This window comes from Hippoglossus stenolepis, chromosome 2 (assembly GCF_022539355.2).
Source record: "Hippoglossus stenolepis isolate QCI-W04-F060 chromosome 2, HSTE1.2, whole genome shotgun sequence".
Classification (NCBI taxonomy): domain Eukaryota; kingdom Metazoa; phylum Chordata; class Actinopteri; order Pleuronectiformes; family Pleuronectidae; genus Hippoglossus; species Hippoglossus stenolepis.
Window position 1 is genome coordinate 21,117,109 of NC_061484.1, and position 14,124 is coordinate 21,131,232.

Sequence of the window (14,124 nt, forward strand, 5' to 3'; positions counted from 1 at the left end):
TAGAGCAGCACGGGAGTCGAGACTTTTACTAAAAATATGCTCAGCCTCGTCTTTGCATTTGCATCTTCAATCCTCAGCTATGCAGCAGCCTTACAACGGCAGTTGGGTCGTATTAATATAGTGATCGACAGGAATACGCTGCAGATTTTACACTCTCTTCTTCAAAAACAGTGATCTTTCCCCTCAGTTGAGTAATTATGGCAGAACAAAGACCATACTACATTAAAAATCTTCACCATAGAGCACAACCTTATAGTTCACATGAAGAAAACTACTTCAGTCTTCAATCTGAAGTAGTTAGGATCTCAGTTAAGGGATTTCTTGCTTCTACCTTGAACGCACAAAACAAGACAACCACTTGGCAATTAACTGAGGATTTGAATCAGCTAAATGTCGATAACCTCACAAAATGCAGGATAATAATTAACACAGAGCGACAAGGACAGATTAATGAATTGATTTTTAAAGTTTAAAAATGAAATGATCACTTAAATTAACAAGAATTAATAAAGAGTTTGATGGGGGATTATCAGATAATGGGACAGTGAAGGGATGAATCATTTCTAATCTCTCTACATTATTAAATGAAACGTTAAACATCAGAAAACTGAATTTTGAAACAGGTTTTAATGTTGAGCAGGACTGAAAACAAGCAGGTGTAAATGTTTGCGTGTCTGCTGAAAAGCTCACAGCTTTATCCTATTTATGAAAACCTTTGGAAAAAATATGTCCGCACAGAAAATCCAACCATCTCTGTGAATGCTGGAAAAAGCCACTATGCTGAATAAACAGTTCATACAAAACGGACCAGCAAGGACACGTTATGAACAAAATAATACACTAAGAAGAAGATTCTACTCAGCTTCACCGGCTTTGTGATAAACCCATAGACTGTATATAAAATGGACGACATAACAGCTCCCCAAAAAGGAAGCAAAAACATCCCATCCGACATCCAATCCCGCCTCCTCCATGTTAGTGAATTGGGCCAAACTAAAAAGCCCCAAAACAGTTGTGCTCTTGTGTGCTAAAAAGGAAAACGTCATGATAGACACCTGAGACTAACTCTTGATTGGTCGTGCATGTGCATCGACAGGACCTCACTACTGGTCCTCCATCCCATAATCGGTCCTGCACAGATGGCAGGACCGATCTGGGATCGTTTGGCTTCATTTCCTGATAGTAGGAGCCATCTTTTTATACAGTCTATATACAAGCAGAACACTAGCATAAGTGTCAGCATGCCAAATTTAAAACTTTTAACCTGCCAATGAAATTTAACAAAACATTTTTTGTTTCATTTTGTAAAATTACTGCTTTTGTCAACAGAGTTTGGTGGTTTTTACTATAATGGATCTTTCTGTTGGATCTCACTCTGAGACAAAACTGTCTATCTCCAGTAAGTTGTCAGACACTAATAATAACAACCTGAGCCAGTCACAGCCGAAAAACAAGGACTCTTGTGTGTGGATGTACTTTGATGTGGAGAAATGCCCAGTTGTATTACATCCTTTCAGACTGCCAGGTATAGCTTTCTTTGCTAAATACTGGACCAACTCCAAACAGTTCTCGTCCCTGTTAATCATTTAGATCCAAAAACATGAGAAAAAAGGGCCCAGTCTGAGAAACACTAGAATAAGCTTTGAAACATAAATACGTGCAGCGAGCAGTTCGAGATTACGACAACCGGCTGGGTCTCAGGCTAAAGCTCCCCCAAAGGATCCACAGCCATTTTCATAAAATAATAAGAAAGGTCAGCACCAGCTCTGCTATCAAAACTAGCCTTTGAGATATGGTCTTGAGAGACGTCTCAGAGCTCTCGTCTCCGTCTCAGTGAATGAGAGGAGTTTAAGGCCGTGCTGATGCAGCTCATCGGTATAGACAGGCAGGTAGTTATCATTCTGCATAGGCTCCCTCTCACAGTGTTGAAAAGTCAAAGGGATCCTGTTATGCAAAGTTATGTCTCCCTGAAAAATATAATTTTAGACTAACATGGAGGTGTACAGGAAAGTCACCTTTGTGCAAATAGAGGAGTGTATGTACAGGGTAATAATGAAAGAAACTCTTAGCTTCCACCTTTACTGGACATGAAAAGTCGAATGAAAAGAACTTTAGTTAAGTTACCGCTCTCCCTCTCTATAAAATAAAAGCATTAATGGTACTTTAACAAGGCCTTCTCTGCAATGCTGCTGATATTTTCACCGCTAGTTTTTAAAACAATGTCTCTGTCTGCAGGACCTTTGTTTTACAAAATGTTTTTGTCCAGACGAGAACATAAAAACAACCACAAACGCTCAAACAAGCATATCAGGCCAATGGCTAGTGATAAAGTCTACATTAACAAACCATTAAAAACCAGCAAAGAAGCCTGTGGTCCGAGTGAAATTGGGCGAGGCAGATGCCTGTGCATGCCTGAAATGTGGAGCAGTAATGGTAAATTAAGCTGTAACTTGTAATTGGACCTAGCGGTGCTAACTAGACATGAAGAAAACGGTATATAACCCCCATTGTTGCTTTTTCTGGCACATGCTCATTACACAAAGCAACCGTGGGCATTCACAAAGTAAGCTGTGATGTTTCCCAAAGGCTCACGCGACACGTGGATACACAGAAACCGTAGCTTTTGAAAATCTGTGTGTATGCGTGTGTAAAAATCCTGGTTTTAGTGACTTAAAACCCTGTTTGAACAAGAGGATCAAATGCAGAGGAAGAAGTTTGTTTTGAAAAATATCCACATTAGTGTGGACAGGGTGTAAGACACCTCCATGGTGCAGCATACTATACCTAGGATAAAGCATCAAGATAAATATTTGACCTTGACCTAAAATGTTCTCAGTTTGGACTCTGCACAGACACAGTAAGTCCTCATTACAAAAACATGAAGGCTATTAAATGGAGGATTTGGCCACACATCCACAAGCTCCTGTGGTGTGGAATGTGAATGTCTGCACATAATATCTGAAACAACACATTTTTACACACACACACACACACACAAACACACACAGACACAAAGATACTGACTGTACAGACCTGACTGACCATTTTTATGATACCCAAATAATGGGTGAACGAAACTAACAGAAATGTGCCTGAGTCGCGTTTCCCTGCAGTGTGGCCCGACTCACAGTTGACTCCAAACAGTGTCAACACTATGAGTCAATATGAGCTTCTTGTTATGGTAATGGAAGATACATGTCACATTGGATATGCTGCATGCATGATTGGACAAACAGAAGAAGAATAGATGCAAGTTCTTCTTGTTTGCAGAGACGCTCTAAACAGCAGCGAGCTGGTTACTCCGGAGGATTCCCAAGGTTAGTGGAAGGAAAACAAATACAGCGGCTACAGCTTTCCTTGGTGGCTGCACGACTCTCGAGAACTACTTCATCCTTGATATTGAATTTACTAAAACTGCAGCGAATTAAAACTGTGCTAAAATGTAGAATGTGTAAGACCTTGGAGACGTCAGCCAAGCTCTATTTGTACTCACCCACACAGTTGTAAGAACAAAACAACACTAGTTCTTATGGGTTTCAGTTTTGAATTTAGATAAAAAAATAGACCAAACCTAATATAAAAGAATATATATTTGTATTACCCAGAAGCCATAAAACTTAGTGGCCCTTGCACACTTATGGTACACCCCCACTGGAGAGTTTAATTATTTTGATAATTACCATTATCATCCTTGTGAGTAAATGGACACTTAATTACCTGCACATCTCCATCCACCGTCCACTTGACCAGAGGTGCAGTGAGCCAGAATAAGTGAAAACATGTGGGTGCAGAGTACTTAAAACAAACCTTGTCCTACACACCAAACTTCACATAAAACATTTTAACTGCTGGGGAAAAAAACAGTGATATTTAAATATATTACAGGTTTGTAATAATGAACATTTAGGAATTAATGAAAAAATACACTGGTCTTACGCACGTACTGTGTATGCCTGCCCTTTTAGTGAGCATAGCTGTAACCTTATTGTATTTGCAAATCTAATGCTTTGTACAACTTTTGCATATGATAGCCGACAGCAATATCCCATCTAACCGCAATGTGAGTGTTTACACAGATGTGTGTAGATGGTAGTGTGTTAAACTGCACTGGGTTTATGTTACCCTGTCCCTGACACGCATGGTTATGTTCCAGAGTAAAGCACAAACGACCATCAATGCTCTCACATTAAAGTCATGGCGCTACACACACCGTGAAGATATATCCAGGCAGTAAGAACGACAGCATTTACAAATGTAAATCTGAGTCTTACAGTTGACGATTGTCACGTCTTTATCTTCATGAACTCTGCTTGAACTCAACTGTAACCATAAACTGAACTGTCGTCATAATGTGGTTTATTTAACATAGATTCTCACCATAACTATATTTTATACGAAACTTTAACTATACTGTCTATATGTATAAAATATACTATATTTTAACTAAATATAAATTTAAAAAGTCATGTCAAGTCGATTTTTACTGTTTTCACGCTGACCTAAAGCTACAGTATTTTCTATAGCTGGCAATCATTTAGGTTATAAAGAAAATTAAGAAGCAATGCATTAGTATTAAAATGCACTGTGCAGGAAATACAAACATCTGGATTTAGAGTCATTAAGTCCTACATGCAAACTGCATAGCATCATTGAGGATGATATTAAAGAGCCAGTCAGACAGGATATTATGCATGACCCTCACCTTCTCTGGTGCACATATTGCAGTTGGAGCAAAAGGAGAGATTGCATTGCTCTGGTACATTGCCCTAGCTTCAATGATGGAAAACCGCAATTTAATCTCAGAGCAAAAATAGACAATGGCATACAAAATAAAATAAAAACCTAAAATGTGAGACATGTTTTTAGACACATACATCCCCCCTCTCTTTTCTTCTCTGCATTACGCCCTCATTATCATCACCTCATCACTTAGACAAGGACGAGGGATGAGCCGTGCCCCTAGCATGCCTCAGCAGCATGTCGGGCCACATTTATTAAATCTCTCTCCTCCATCTTTGGCTTCCAACACCACATCTCATTTTCTCATCTCTTCCACCTATATTTTTTCACTGCAAAGAGATGATCTAGATAAATAGAACCTGATGAATGATTGACTTACCAGAGCACTGGCACCTTCTTTAACATGGATGGCAAGTGGAGAGCTGTGTTTGTGACACTCTTACTATTACATTACCAACTCATGGCTGGTAATTGTGCAGCTTGTCAATGGAATATGTGTCTTTTTTCCACATTCTTCTCTCCAAGTTGCATTTTGATGCCACGGTACAGCATTGGCCGAATTAGCTATTTTCATATTCTACCCAGGAGCCTTAATGCCTGAGGGATCTCACAGATTATGCAGAGGAACTGTGCAGAAACTAGGCATTTTTAGTAGTGAAGGAGGAAAATGAGGAGGCCATGTGTGCATTTATTTTGGCTCAGCTGACTGATTTCTCTTCCTCTTTTACATACAGTGCGCATGTGGCGTGTGCATGTGCGTGGTGTAGATTACAGTGTACTGTATATTGTAGGGTATGTGCACCAACTCTATGTGGACGTTCTTATGTAATGTGAATGTGTGTGCATGGTTAACCTTGTGCGTGTTTTCGTGAAGGGTAATATGCGTGTAAACTCATTCCACCTGCATTAAATGCAATTATTTGATGTTTTCCTATCCCTCCTCCCGCACACACACACACACACACACACACACACACACACACACACACACACACACACACACACACACACACACACACACACACACACACACACACACACACACACACACACACACACACTTGTTTCCAACATTCCCCTCCATGTGCAAACCACTGATAAAGTGTTTCCCAACAGCCCTACACACAAATGCTGTGGCCTTAAGTGTCCTTTGAGTCCCCCCGCCCCCACCCCCCAGAGTGCTTCAGTACATATGTTTCTCTATTCACTGCTACACCGATTAAACAGGAAGGCACCATAAATATAGACATTTATATGTTTAACAATTACCCTCCTTATTTCATTTTTTCCTGGACTAAATTCTCCTCTGGTTCAAATGAGCAGCTAATGACTTGTGCAGTGAGAAATGGCGACATATGTAAGAGTGTGTGTGTGACTGCCACGAGGGAGAGAAGAAGAATCACTGCTCTGAGTAGTGTAATTAGTGACTCTGCTTTACATTTGGAGCACACACACACACACACACACACAAGTTTATATTTAAACACTGTCGACAAAATGACAAAATCGAATTAACACACAATCATTGTTATTAGTACTATATGATAATGCAATTATTATTACATAATAATAAACACATGATAAAAAATGAATGCCTATTACCATTAATGTTTTTGTTGACTTAATGTAACTATAATGACGAACCTCAACCCAACGCTAACCAACCCGAAACACCCCTATAATGTAGGTTTGTGTGTGATAAGACTAATGACCTCATAGCATGATACACACACACACACACACACACACACACACACACACACACACACACACACACACACACACACACACACACACACACAGGATATTACATTAACTTCCTATAACCTTAACCATAGCCACATGCCTAACCCTAACCCAACCTTAAAACACGTCTTAACCATAATATTCATGATTAAACCGACATCATGGGGACTCTCAGTTTGTCGCCATTAGAAAAGTAGGTCCCCACAACACACAAAGGCACGCAAGCGCACACACGTGGATCAGATAGTTGTTGATCTTTGGACTTTCAGGTCAGTGGAAAACTGTGAGAATTGGAACTATAGCGCAGGTTGAGGCTCTGTGGTGGCAGAACAGCATTATGATGATAGCAGGCTACACTTTCACAGGTGGGACAGTGAAGTGAGGCCCTCTCCAATGGGAATGGATGAATAAGCCATGGAACCAGGCAGCAGAGGCACTGGTGTGTGATAATAGTAGCCCTGCGATGGTAAACCTCTGATGCACACACATGTGCACACAGACACACTCACACCAGCGCGAGCATACAAATTCATATCAAAATCAGATCTCAAACTGTGCTGTAGAACTGGGTCATAGAGTGCCTCTCGTACAGAGTGCATACAGTTTTATAGATAACAAGAGGAGTGAGAGGGAACTACAGTGTGAGAGACTGAGGGTGCAACAGGATGAGTGCATGGGACAAAGCAGGCCGGAAAGAGGAATATGAAGCCTGGAGAGTGTGCCACTAATTTGAAAAACGCACACCTATCCTCTGTAAACTTTATTGGCACAGTTCTTTATATGATGCATTTATACAACACCATTTACTGCTGTGTTTGGGTGACGGAGGCTCACTTCCCTGTTGGAGATAATCATCTTTCCTCCCATGTGTACACATAACATGCATTATTGAGAGACCTCGGTGCCTTAGCAGCTCCTGTAGCACAAGGGTAATGTTGCACTTCCCGGTTCCCCATTTAAAATATGCTAGATTTAGAAGGTGCGTGTCTGCAAAGCAAGGCAAAGTCTATACTGCAGGGACACATACAACCCCTCACTACTTATTTAGTAATAAAAATGCCCACAGAGATTGGCAGAGAGGCAGAATATAGCCATGTAAATATATGCAATTCACTTACTCCCTTGAGTTTGCAATTAAATGCAACGAAGTCCCGAACAAATGACATTTCATGAATAAACTGAAGGTAATCAAGTCATTTAAATCACCTTTTACGTGGCTATCAGAGGCTGTACCACAAAAATACAAGCCCGGCAACCATGACTCAGCATGAGGCTACAGTAAATAATACAGGTCATGTACCAGATGTATCTACACTGTGTTTGCAATCAGCGGGACAATTAAGAGCCCTGTTGCGAAGGTGATTATTTATTTCATTGTAAATAAACTCCTCTGTCTCAGTATGGCTACGTGATGCATTACTCAGCCCAGATATAGGAGCGTTTCTAAGGTGCAGCAGCTCCTTCATTCAGTGTGAGTGATGGTCACAGGGGATTCAGGCAAGGAGTCCAAGTCCATATAACACATAACCACAGAGAGATTTACTACAAGCGCTCTGCAGGTTCCAGGGAAAATCCGCACTGAGGTCACTGTTCCCAGGCCTATAGTGTGACTGCGTATTTGGTGCGGAAGAGGATTAACAGCGATCACAGATACCACAGCTTTATCTTTCAATATTAAATAACAATACAGGACTAAGGTTAAAGGTGCACTAGTCATATTTTAAATATAATTTCGGTCATTGTGACAGCCCCGCAGATAATAGCAATCCTTATCAGCTCTGTGGAGCAGTTTAGCATCGTTCAGCTCGTTTTGCCACATTTTGCACACATAAGCTTATACACCAACTGTAGACTACCCAGCCGATCACCAAACAGCTCTTGAATCCTGCTGTGTTCTTACAATAAGCTCTCTCATACATTTGACTCCAAAACTAGCAGAAAAAAAGTCTTGAAAATGTCCAAATCAACCGTCATAGTCAGTACATGTCTTAAAGCAACACAACTGGTGAACATAGTGGAACCATTTAGCTGTTAGAGCCACATATTTTGCTCAGGATTTGGTGGAGACTGAAACAAAGCCAAAAGTGTAAATATTTGACTGTAATTCAAAGGCATGAGAATGATGCTCCATATGGTCTGAATGCATAGAAAGAGAAAACTCCACAACTGCATAGATTTGTTGATAGTGTGTTAACAGCTTGTTGCAGTGCCTAACAAAATAACCTAAACTTATACCCCCAGGCAAGAGAACACTAAGGACACTGCTCTGACACAAGTGTATTTTCAACACAAAGAGCCAAGCGGGCCTGTACACGTCTGCATATAGATATATATCGTCACCTTCAGCAGCTATTTTAAACCTGCCCTCAGATGACACAGTGACCTCACTGCCAACCAATTTCCTTTGAGATGACTTCAGTTTTAAGTGCTTATCTTCTGTTCGGACTTTTCATCTCAATCAGGACACAAGTAGGGATAAATTCCTTCTATTCAGCATCCAGCTTCCAATCTTGATTGAATTCCCTTGCATCTTTACTCAGAGATTCACAGAGACAGCAGTCTTTAAATAACACATGAAAAATATAGTTCTTATGAATTGTTTTAGACATTTTTTATAGGTGGATAACAAAAATACTATCAGGTAAACCTGGACTGAATTTGTGCTTTGACCAAACATATCAATTATTCCTTTTAATTCAGGTGTCTGATCTTTGATTTTTTTATAAGGTCCAGACTTCAAAGAAACAACTCAATTCTCCAACTAGCCTTTTTTTTTTTGTTTTAAGGTTGTGTCTGTGTTTTATTCAGGCATGTGTGTCTGTGCTGCGTCGGTCTGGATGCTGGAGAGGGTCTGTAGCACCTCGTGAGCCGTTTGGTCCTGTGAGAGCTACAGCAGGGTAGGAAATTCTCATCTTCATTTCAATGGCTTCTGGTGCCCACAAGAGAAACAGATCTTCACAAGGACTGAGTCTATAAATCCACCAGTCCTACTCAAAACGACACAGTAAGGGACCTTGAAAAAGAGGTGACTCGAATCAAACCGGTCGGGCCTTACAGGAAACAAAAACAATCCGTGACAAACATCCTAACCAGCCACACATGAAAGCGGGCATGGGACAAGAGAGGGCAGCTGAAATGCAGTGTGAATTCGTGAGAATAAGGAATGAGCTTTGAGGCGGACAGCCCTGTAGCAGAGTGAACTTTACTGAAAGGCCAAAATAAAAGTAAAAATCACATACCCACACGCTGGAGCTGGTCAAATACCAATTTCCTCTCTACATATGCTCAGCACCAATGCAAATCCTGAGCTTATGAGGAGGAGTTGGACCAAGACATATTGGTTTTGAGATTCACTGAAGGGAATCAATCCTTGCCTCATGGAGACAAAGTAGTCCCACGTTCCCTCTGCTGAGCGAAGTCAACTCAAATTAACTGACTGAGCGGGGATTAGTACACTGTATTGAAATGAAGCATCTGTTCCTCTGAGGGCAGTGTGAGTTGTACCCCTGTTGTTGTCAGCGCTGCAGCATCCGAGCTGCTCGGCCGACAGAACTAACTTGAACTGTGAATAATGGGCTCATCCACAGGTCAAACAGCCCAGGATGAATCATACATGCTCATGAAAAATACTCATCTCTGAAATGTTTTCTCACTGGATGAACCAACAAGCGAATCAAGAGCCTCTCCTCTGTTTGTCTGTGCGTGTTAGGCACGCATCACTGACTGTCAGCGTAACACACTCGAGCTCAGACAACACAGGGGCCACAGATCTTCAGGCCAAAACTGCGTGCGAGTTTAAATAAAGAACTTGAATAAGTTAGCTGTCATTATTCAGCACAGGTAGCTCCCAGTGATTCTTTAAACTACCTTAAGGGAAAAAAAACTATGCTTGGATAAAGTTAGGATGGTGTGGTGTGGTGTTCTCTCCCATTCTTGTAAACACAATATCTCAAGAACTCCTTGAGGGACTTTCTTCTAATTTGGTACAAATGTCAAGGTCATTGTGACCTCATAAAACATGTTTTTGGCCTTTTGAACATTTAAAACATTCAGTCTGCCTTTAGAGAATTTATTCATATTTTGACCAATTGTCACTTGGACAAAAAGATGAACTGATCAGAGGTCAAAGGTCACAGTGACCTCATATGACTCTGGGAAAAAAAGATTATGTAGACTAAAGCTGTACTGGTCGGTGGAGGCATATACCGCAGGGTAGTAATTCCAGTTTTAATAATATTTTTTATAAACTCTAAGCCAGACTGTCTAGACTTTTTGACCCCTCACATAAAAAATACTTGCAACCGCTCCTCATCTGTTCTGTGACTGTTAGTATAGATATTTTACTCCTTATTTTATTTGGATATCTTTTCTCTCCTGGCAAGTTAAGATTAACCAGTAAATCTCCTGAAAAAAATAACGAAAATTAATATTTCTGTAGAAACATGTTTTCTTTTTTTCTACATTCCTTATTCTATAATTCATCTGATATCCAAAGAGTCTGTTCCTTACATTGGATGCCACTACCCTAAAGAATATGGATGAACGTATGTGCAGGTGGAAAAGGCTGCAGTCAGTTATATAGGGAACACTAACATCTGAATATTGAGGGAAACTGTTGACATTTTACTTGTTTAAAAGCATTGAAGCAACACTTCAAGTATGATTGGAGGGCTTCATGGCATCTGTAGGAAAAAAGTCACAACCCAACAACAAAATCCACAACAAACAACAGTGCAGTGTGACGAGGGGGCAGTGACAATTCTGTGCAAATAAACAGCCACAGCGACACCTTCACAAAAATGTGTTTGTGCATAAACGCAAAGGTGCAAACACACTGCAGCTAATACAGTCAATCGTGCAAAACACAATTATACCCAGTGACCTGGGATCACCAACAGGAAATGAAAAGCATAACAAAGGAGAGCACCAAAAAAAAGAAGGCGTGCAAAAGCAGCATATTTTCAAAACCCAACTATGAGTGCAAAGGGAAAAGGAAATTCACTACGACAGTAAAAACGGGACGGACACAATTTCATTTGAACAGGTTACAGGTAAAAGGAATAGATCCCACCCATTGAATCACGCACACTGTTTGCATGCAAAGCAACAAGATGTTTATTCTGACTGACAGAGGGAATTTCAAACGCTTTAGTCTGAGACACGGGGGGGGGGGAGAGCAGGTTTTGAACTCCAGACCAAACCGAGAACCAATTTGCGTGTCGGTGCAGTGTTTCCATTTACAAGATGGCCTGAGATCCAGCAGATGGAATCTAGTCCCCGGTCCCTATGGTAAACTTTCACACCTCTCCACGTAGCCTCTGCGGCACAGCTCTTCAGTCAAGACTGCAATGTGTGAGCACTGTGCCTGTGACAAAACTATCTCTTTGGGCTACAAGCATAGACAAATGTTCTGCCTTCTGTCAAAAAAAGGCCACATGATACCTCGTTGTTCAGTCAGAAACATTCTCATCAGTGTTGTGACTAATGCAACTGACCTGAGCATAATGTCTTTTGTTCCGGGAAGGATTCTGTGTCCAAACAGAAGCTGTTTCATACTAAGCACAGCGAAGATAAATAACCCTGTGAGACAACAGTCGATGGGTGACGAGACATAACATCTATGTTGTGTTATCTCTGCACTCATGACAACACAATATAGGGTGAATGAGAAAACGATTTAATCTCTCATCATATGCAATGGTGAAATATCTCATAATAAATAACAATACAGGATATATATTGAGAACTGTTTAGCTTATCAGCTTTATATTTTGCATGTGTATTGTTATAAGCACAAGGAATGGCTGTGTTTAATTTGGTGCGATTTGGACACCAAATAGATTCAATATTAATACAAACATTTTAACAGAAAACCAGCGCTCAGTTGCAGCAGTGGCTGGGACTCATCAAGGATTCTCCAATCCGAGGTCCTGTGGACCGAGGAGACCTTCACCAAACTTTGAATAAACAAGTAAATAGCTCTTTGTGTGGCAGCGGTGGAGCAGCCTCGGGGTTCTGTGGACTGAGTCCCCCAGCAGGTCTTTATTTGCCAAGGCTCAATTACTGCAGGTCACTTTTACATTTTCAGAAAGAAAAGCTGCAACCAGCATCACCACAGGCCGAGCAAACAGCCCATTCCAAAGAGGCAGGTTTAGAACGGCCACTGTACTGGTATTTGTACTGGATGCTGTGGTGTTAAGTCACACATTATGAATCAGCTTAAAATACAGTGGTTGTTGTTCCCAGCAGCACAAACAGCTTTAAAAACAACTAAACACCATCAGAAACATTCCAGCAAATAACCCTTTCTTCACTGTGACACCTTGGTAGCCATTCTTTATGGACCAGCATTGTTGCTATGTACAGACAAAGCATGTTAATATTGTCCCAGGAAACAACTTATCTGTTATTTGTCAAGAGCCTTTCTCTGCAGCAGAATGACTGATGACATCCTTATAGTCCCGTCTTTAAGAAAGTTACGAGTCTCAAGTTGCACAGCTGCTTTCCTAAAATAAAACTTTTTTTCTGCTGGTTGCTTGATTTTCATTATGCAATTATCTAATTTTAGTTTGACTTCCTAAACTCAGAGGGACACACTTCATTCATCCCTCATTTATCTATAACGCTTTGAGGTTTGCATAACCTCAAAGCGTGAGGTTATGCAAGACACAGGGACAAACAACCATTCACACTCACATCTACAGTCATTCTACAAGTCTCCAGTTAACCTAAACCCAATCTGCATGTCTTTGGACTGTGAGTAGAAGCCAGACAAGCGGCGAACATGCAAACTCCACATATAAAAGACCCGGGCCGGGATTTGAATCGTTTACCTTCTTGCGGTGAGGTGATAGCTCAAACCGCCACACCACCATTTAATTCTATTCAATTTCATTGTATTTGTATCGCACCAAACCACAACATGCATTATCCACAGGCACTTTACGTAGTAAGATCCGGACCTTACAATATGGAAGAGAAACACAACAGATTCCATAATAAGCACACTTGGCGTCAGAGGAGAGAAAACACTCCCAGATCCAAGCAGCTTTGTCGCACACAGTCAAAATCTGTATTTCTGTCCATGATGGCTTCTTTTTGGCTCCACTGCATCTTCTATATTAAAATGTTTTTGAAAAACAAAATGTTAACCGACAGCCTCACCTCCACTTAAAACATGACAGCTGTTCATTTTCATTCGATTCATTTAACCACCTCTAAGAAAAGACACTTGTTCCCATCCCAATCTATCACTAAAAAAACAAAGAGCAGATCAGAGTACTGTATTCCCAAACGTTAAAACACCATCCTTGATAGAAACAACCCTGGCAGCTTCTGCAACAACCCTGAAACTGCTGTTGCAACATCTGTGGATTGGTTTCTTTTCCCACCTCGTCTCAGTTTGATGCTTAAGTCGGTCTGTCAGCTCTTGTGTGAAGAGAGGTAATCTTTGGACTCCAAAGTTAGATTTTTATTTCGCCTGCGGGAACGTGGTGGAGGAGTGGATCGAGTATGACAGAAACAACACACTTACCTAAGACTCAAGGTCAGTCGCTCATCTTTAGCCCTCAGCAGATCACCGACAGAAAATGTGGCACTGCCCAGGAAGTTGCTCTGCGGAACCAGAGAGAGAAGACA

General features: G+C 40.9%; 1 protein-coding gene across 8 annotated transcripts in view; it reads right to left on the minus strand.

Moving 5' to 3' along the window:
- The window catches only part of inpp4b (inositol polyphosphate-4-phosphatase type II B), a 196,824-nt gene that overhangs the window by 61,715 nt on the left and 120,985 nt on the right, over window positions 1–14,124 (minus strand). For all 8 annotated transcript variants that reach the window (XM_035168576.2, XM_047341924.1, XM_047341928.1 and 5 more), the window contains one exon: window positions 14,021–14,100. In XM_035168576.2, coding sequence (XP_035024467.1) covers window positions 14,021–14,100 — 80 coding nt within the window. The remainder of the gene's footprint in view (window positions 1–14,020; window positions 14,101–14,124) is intronic.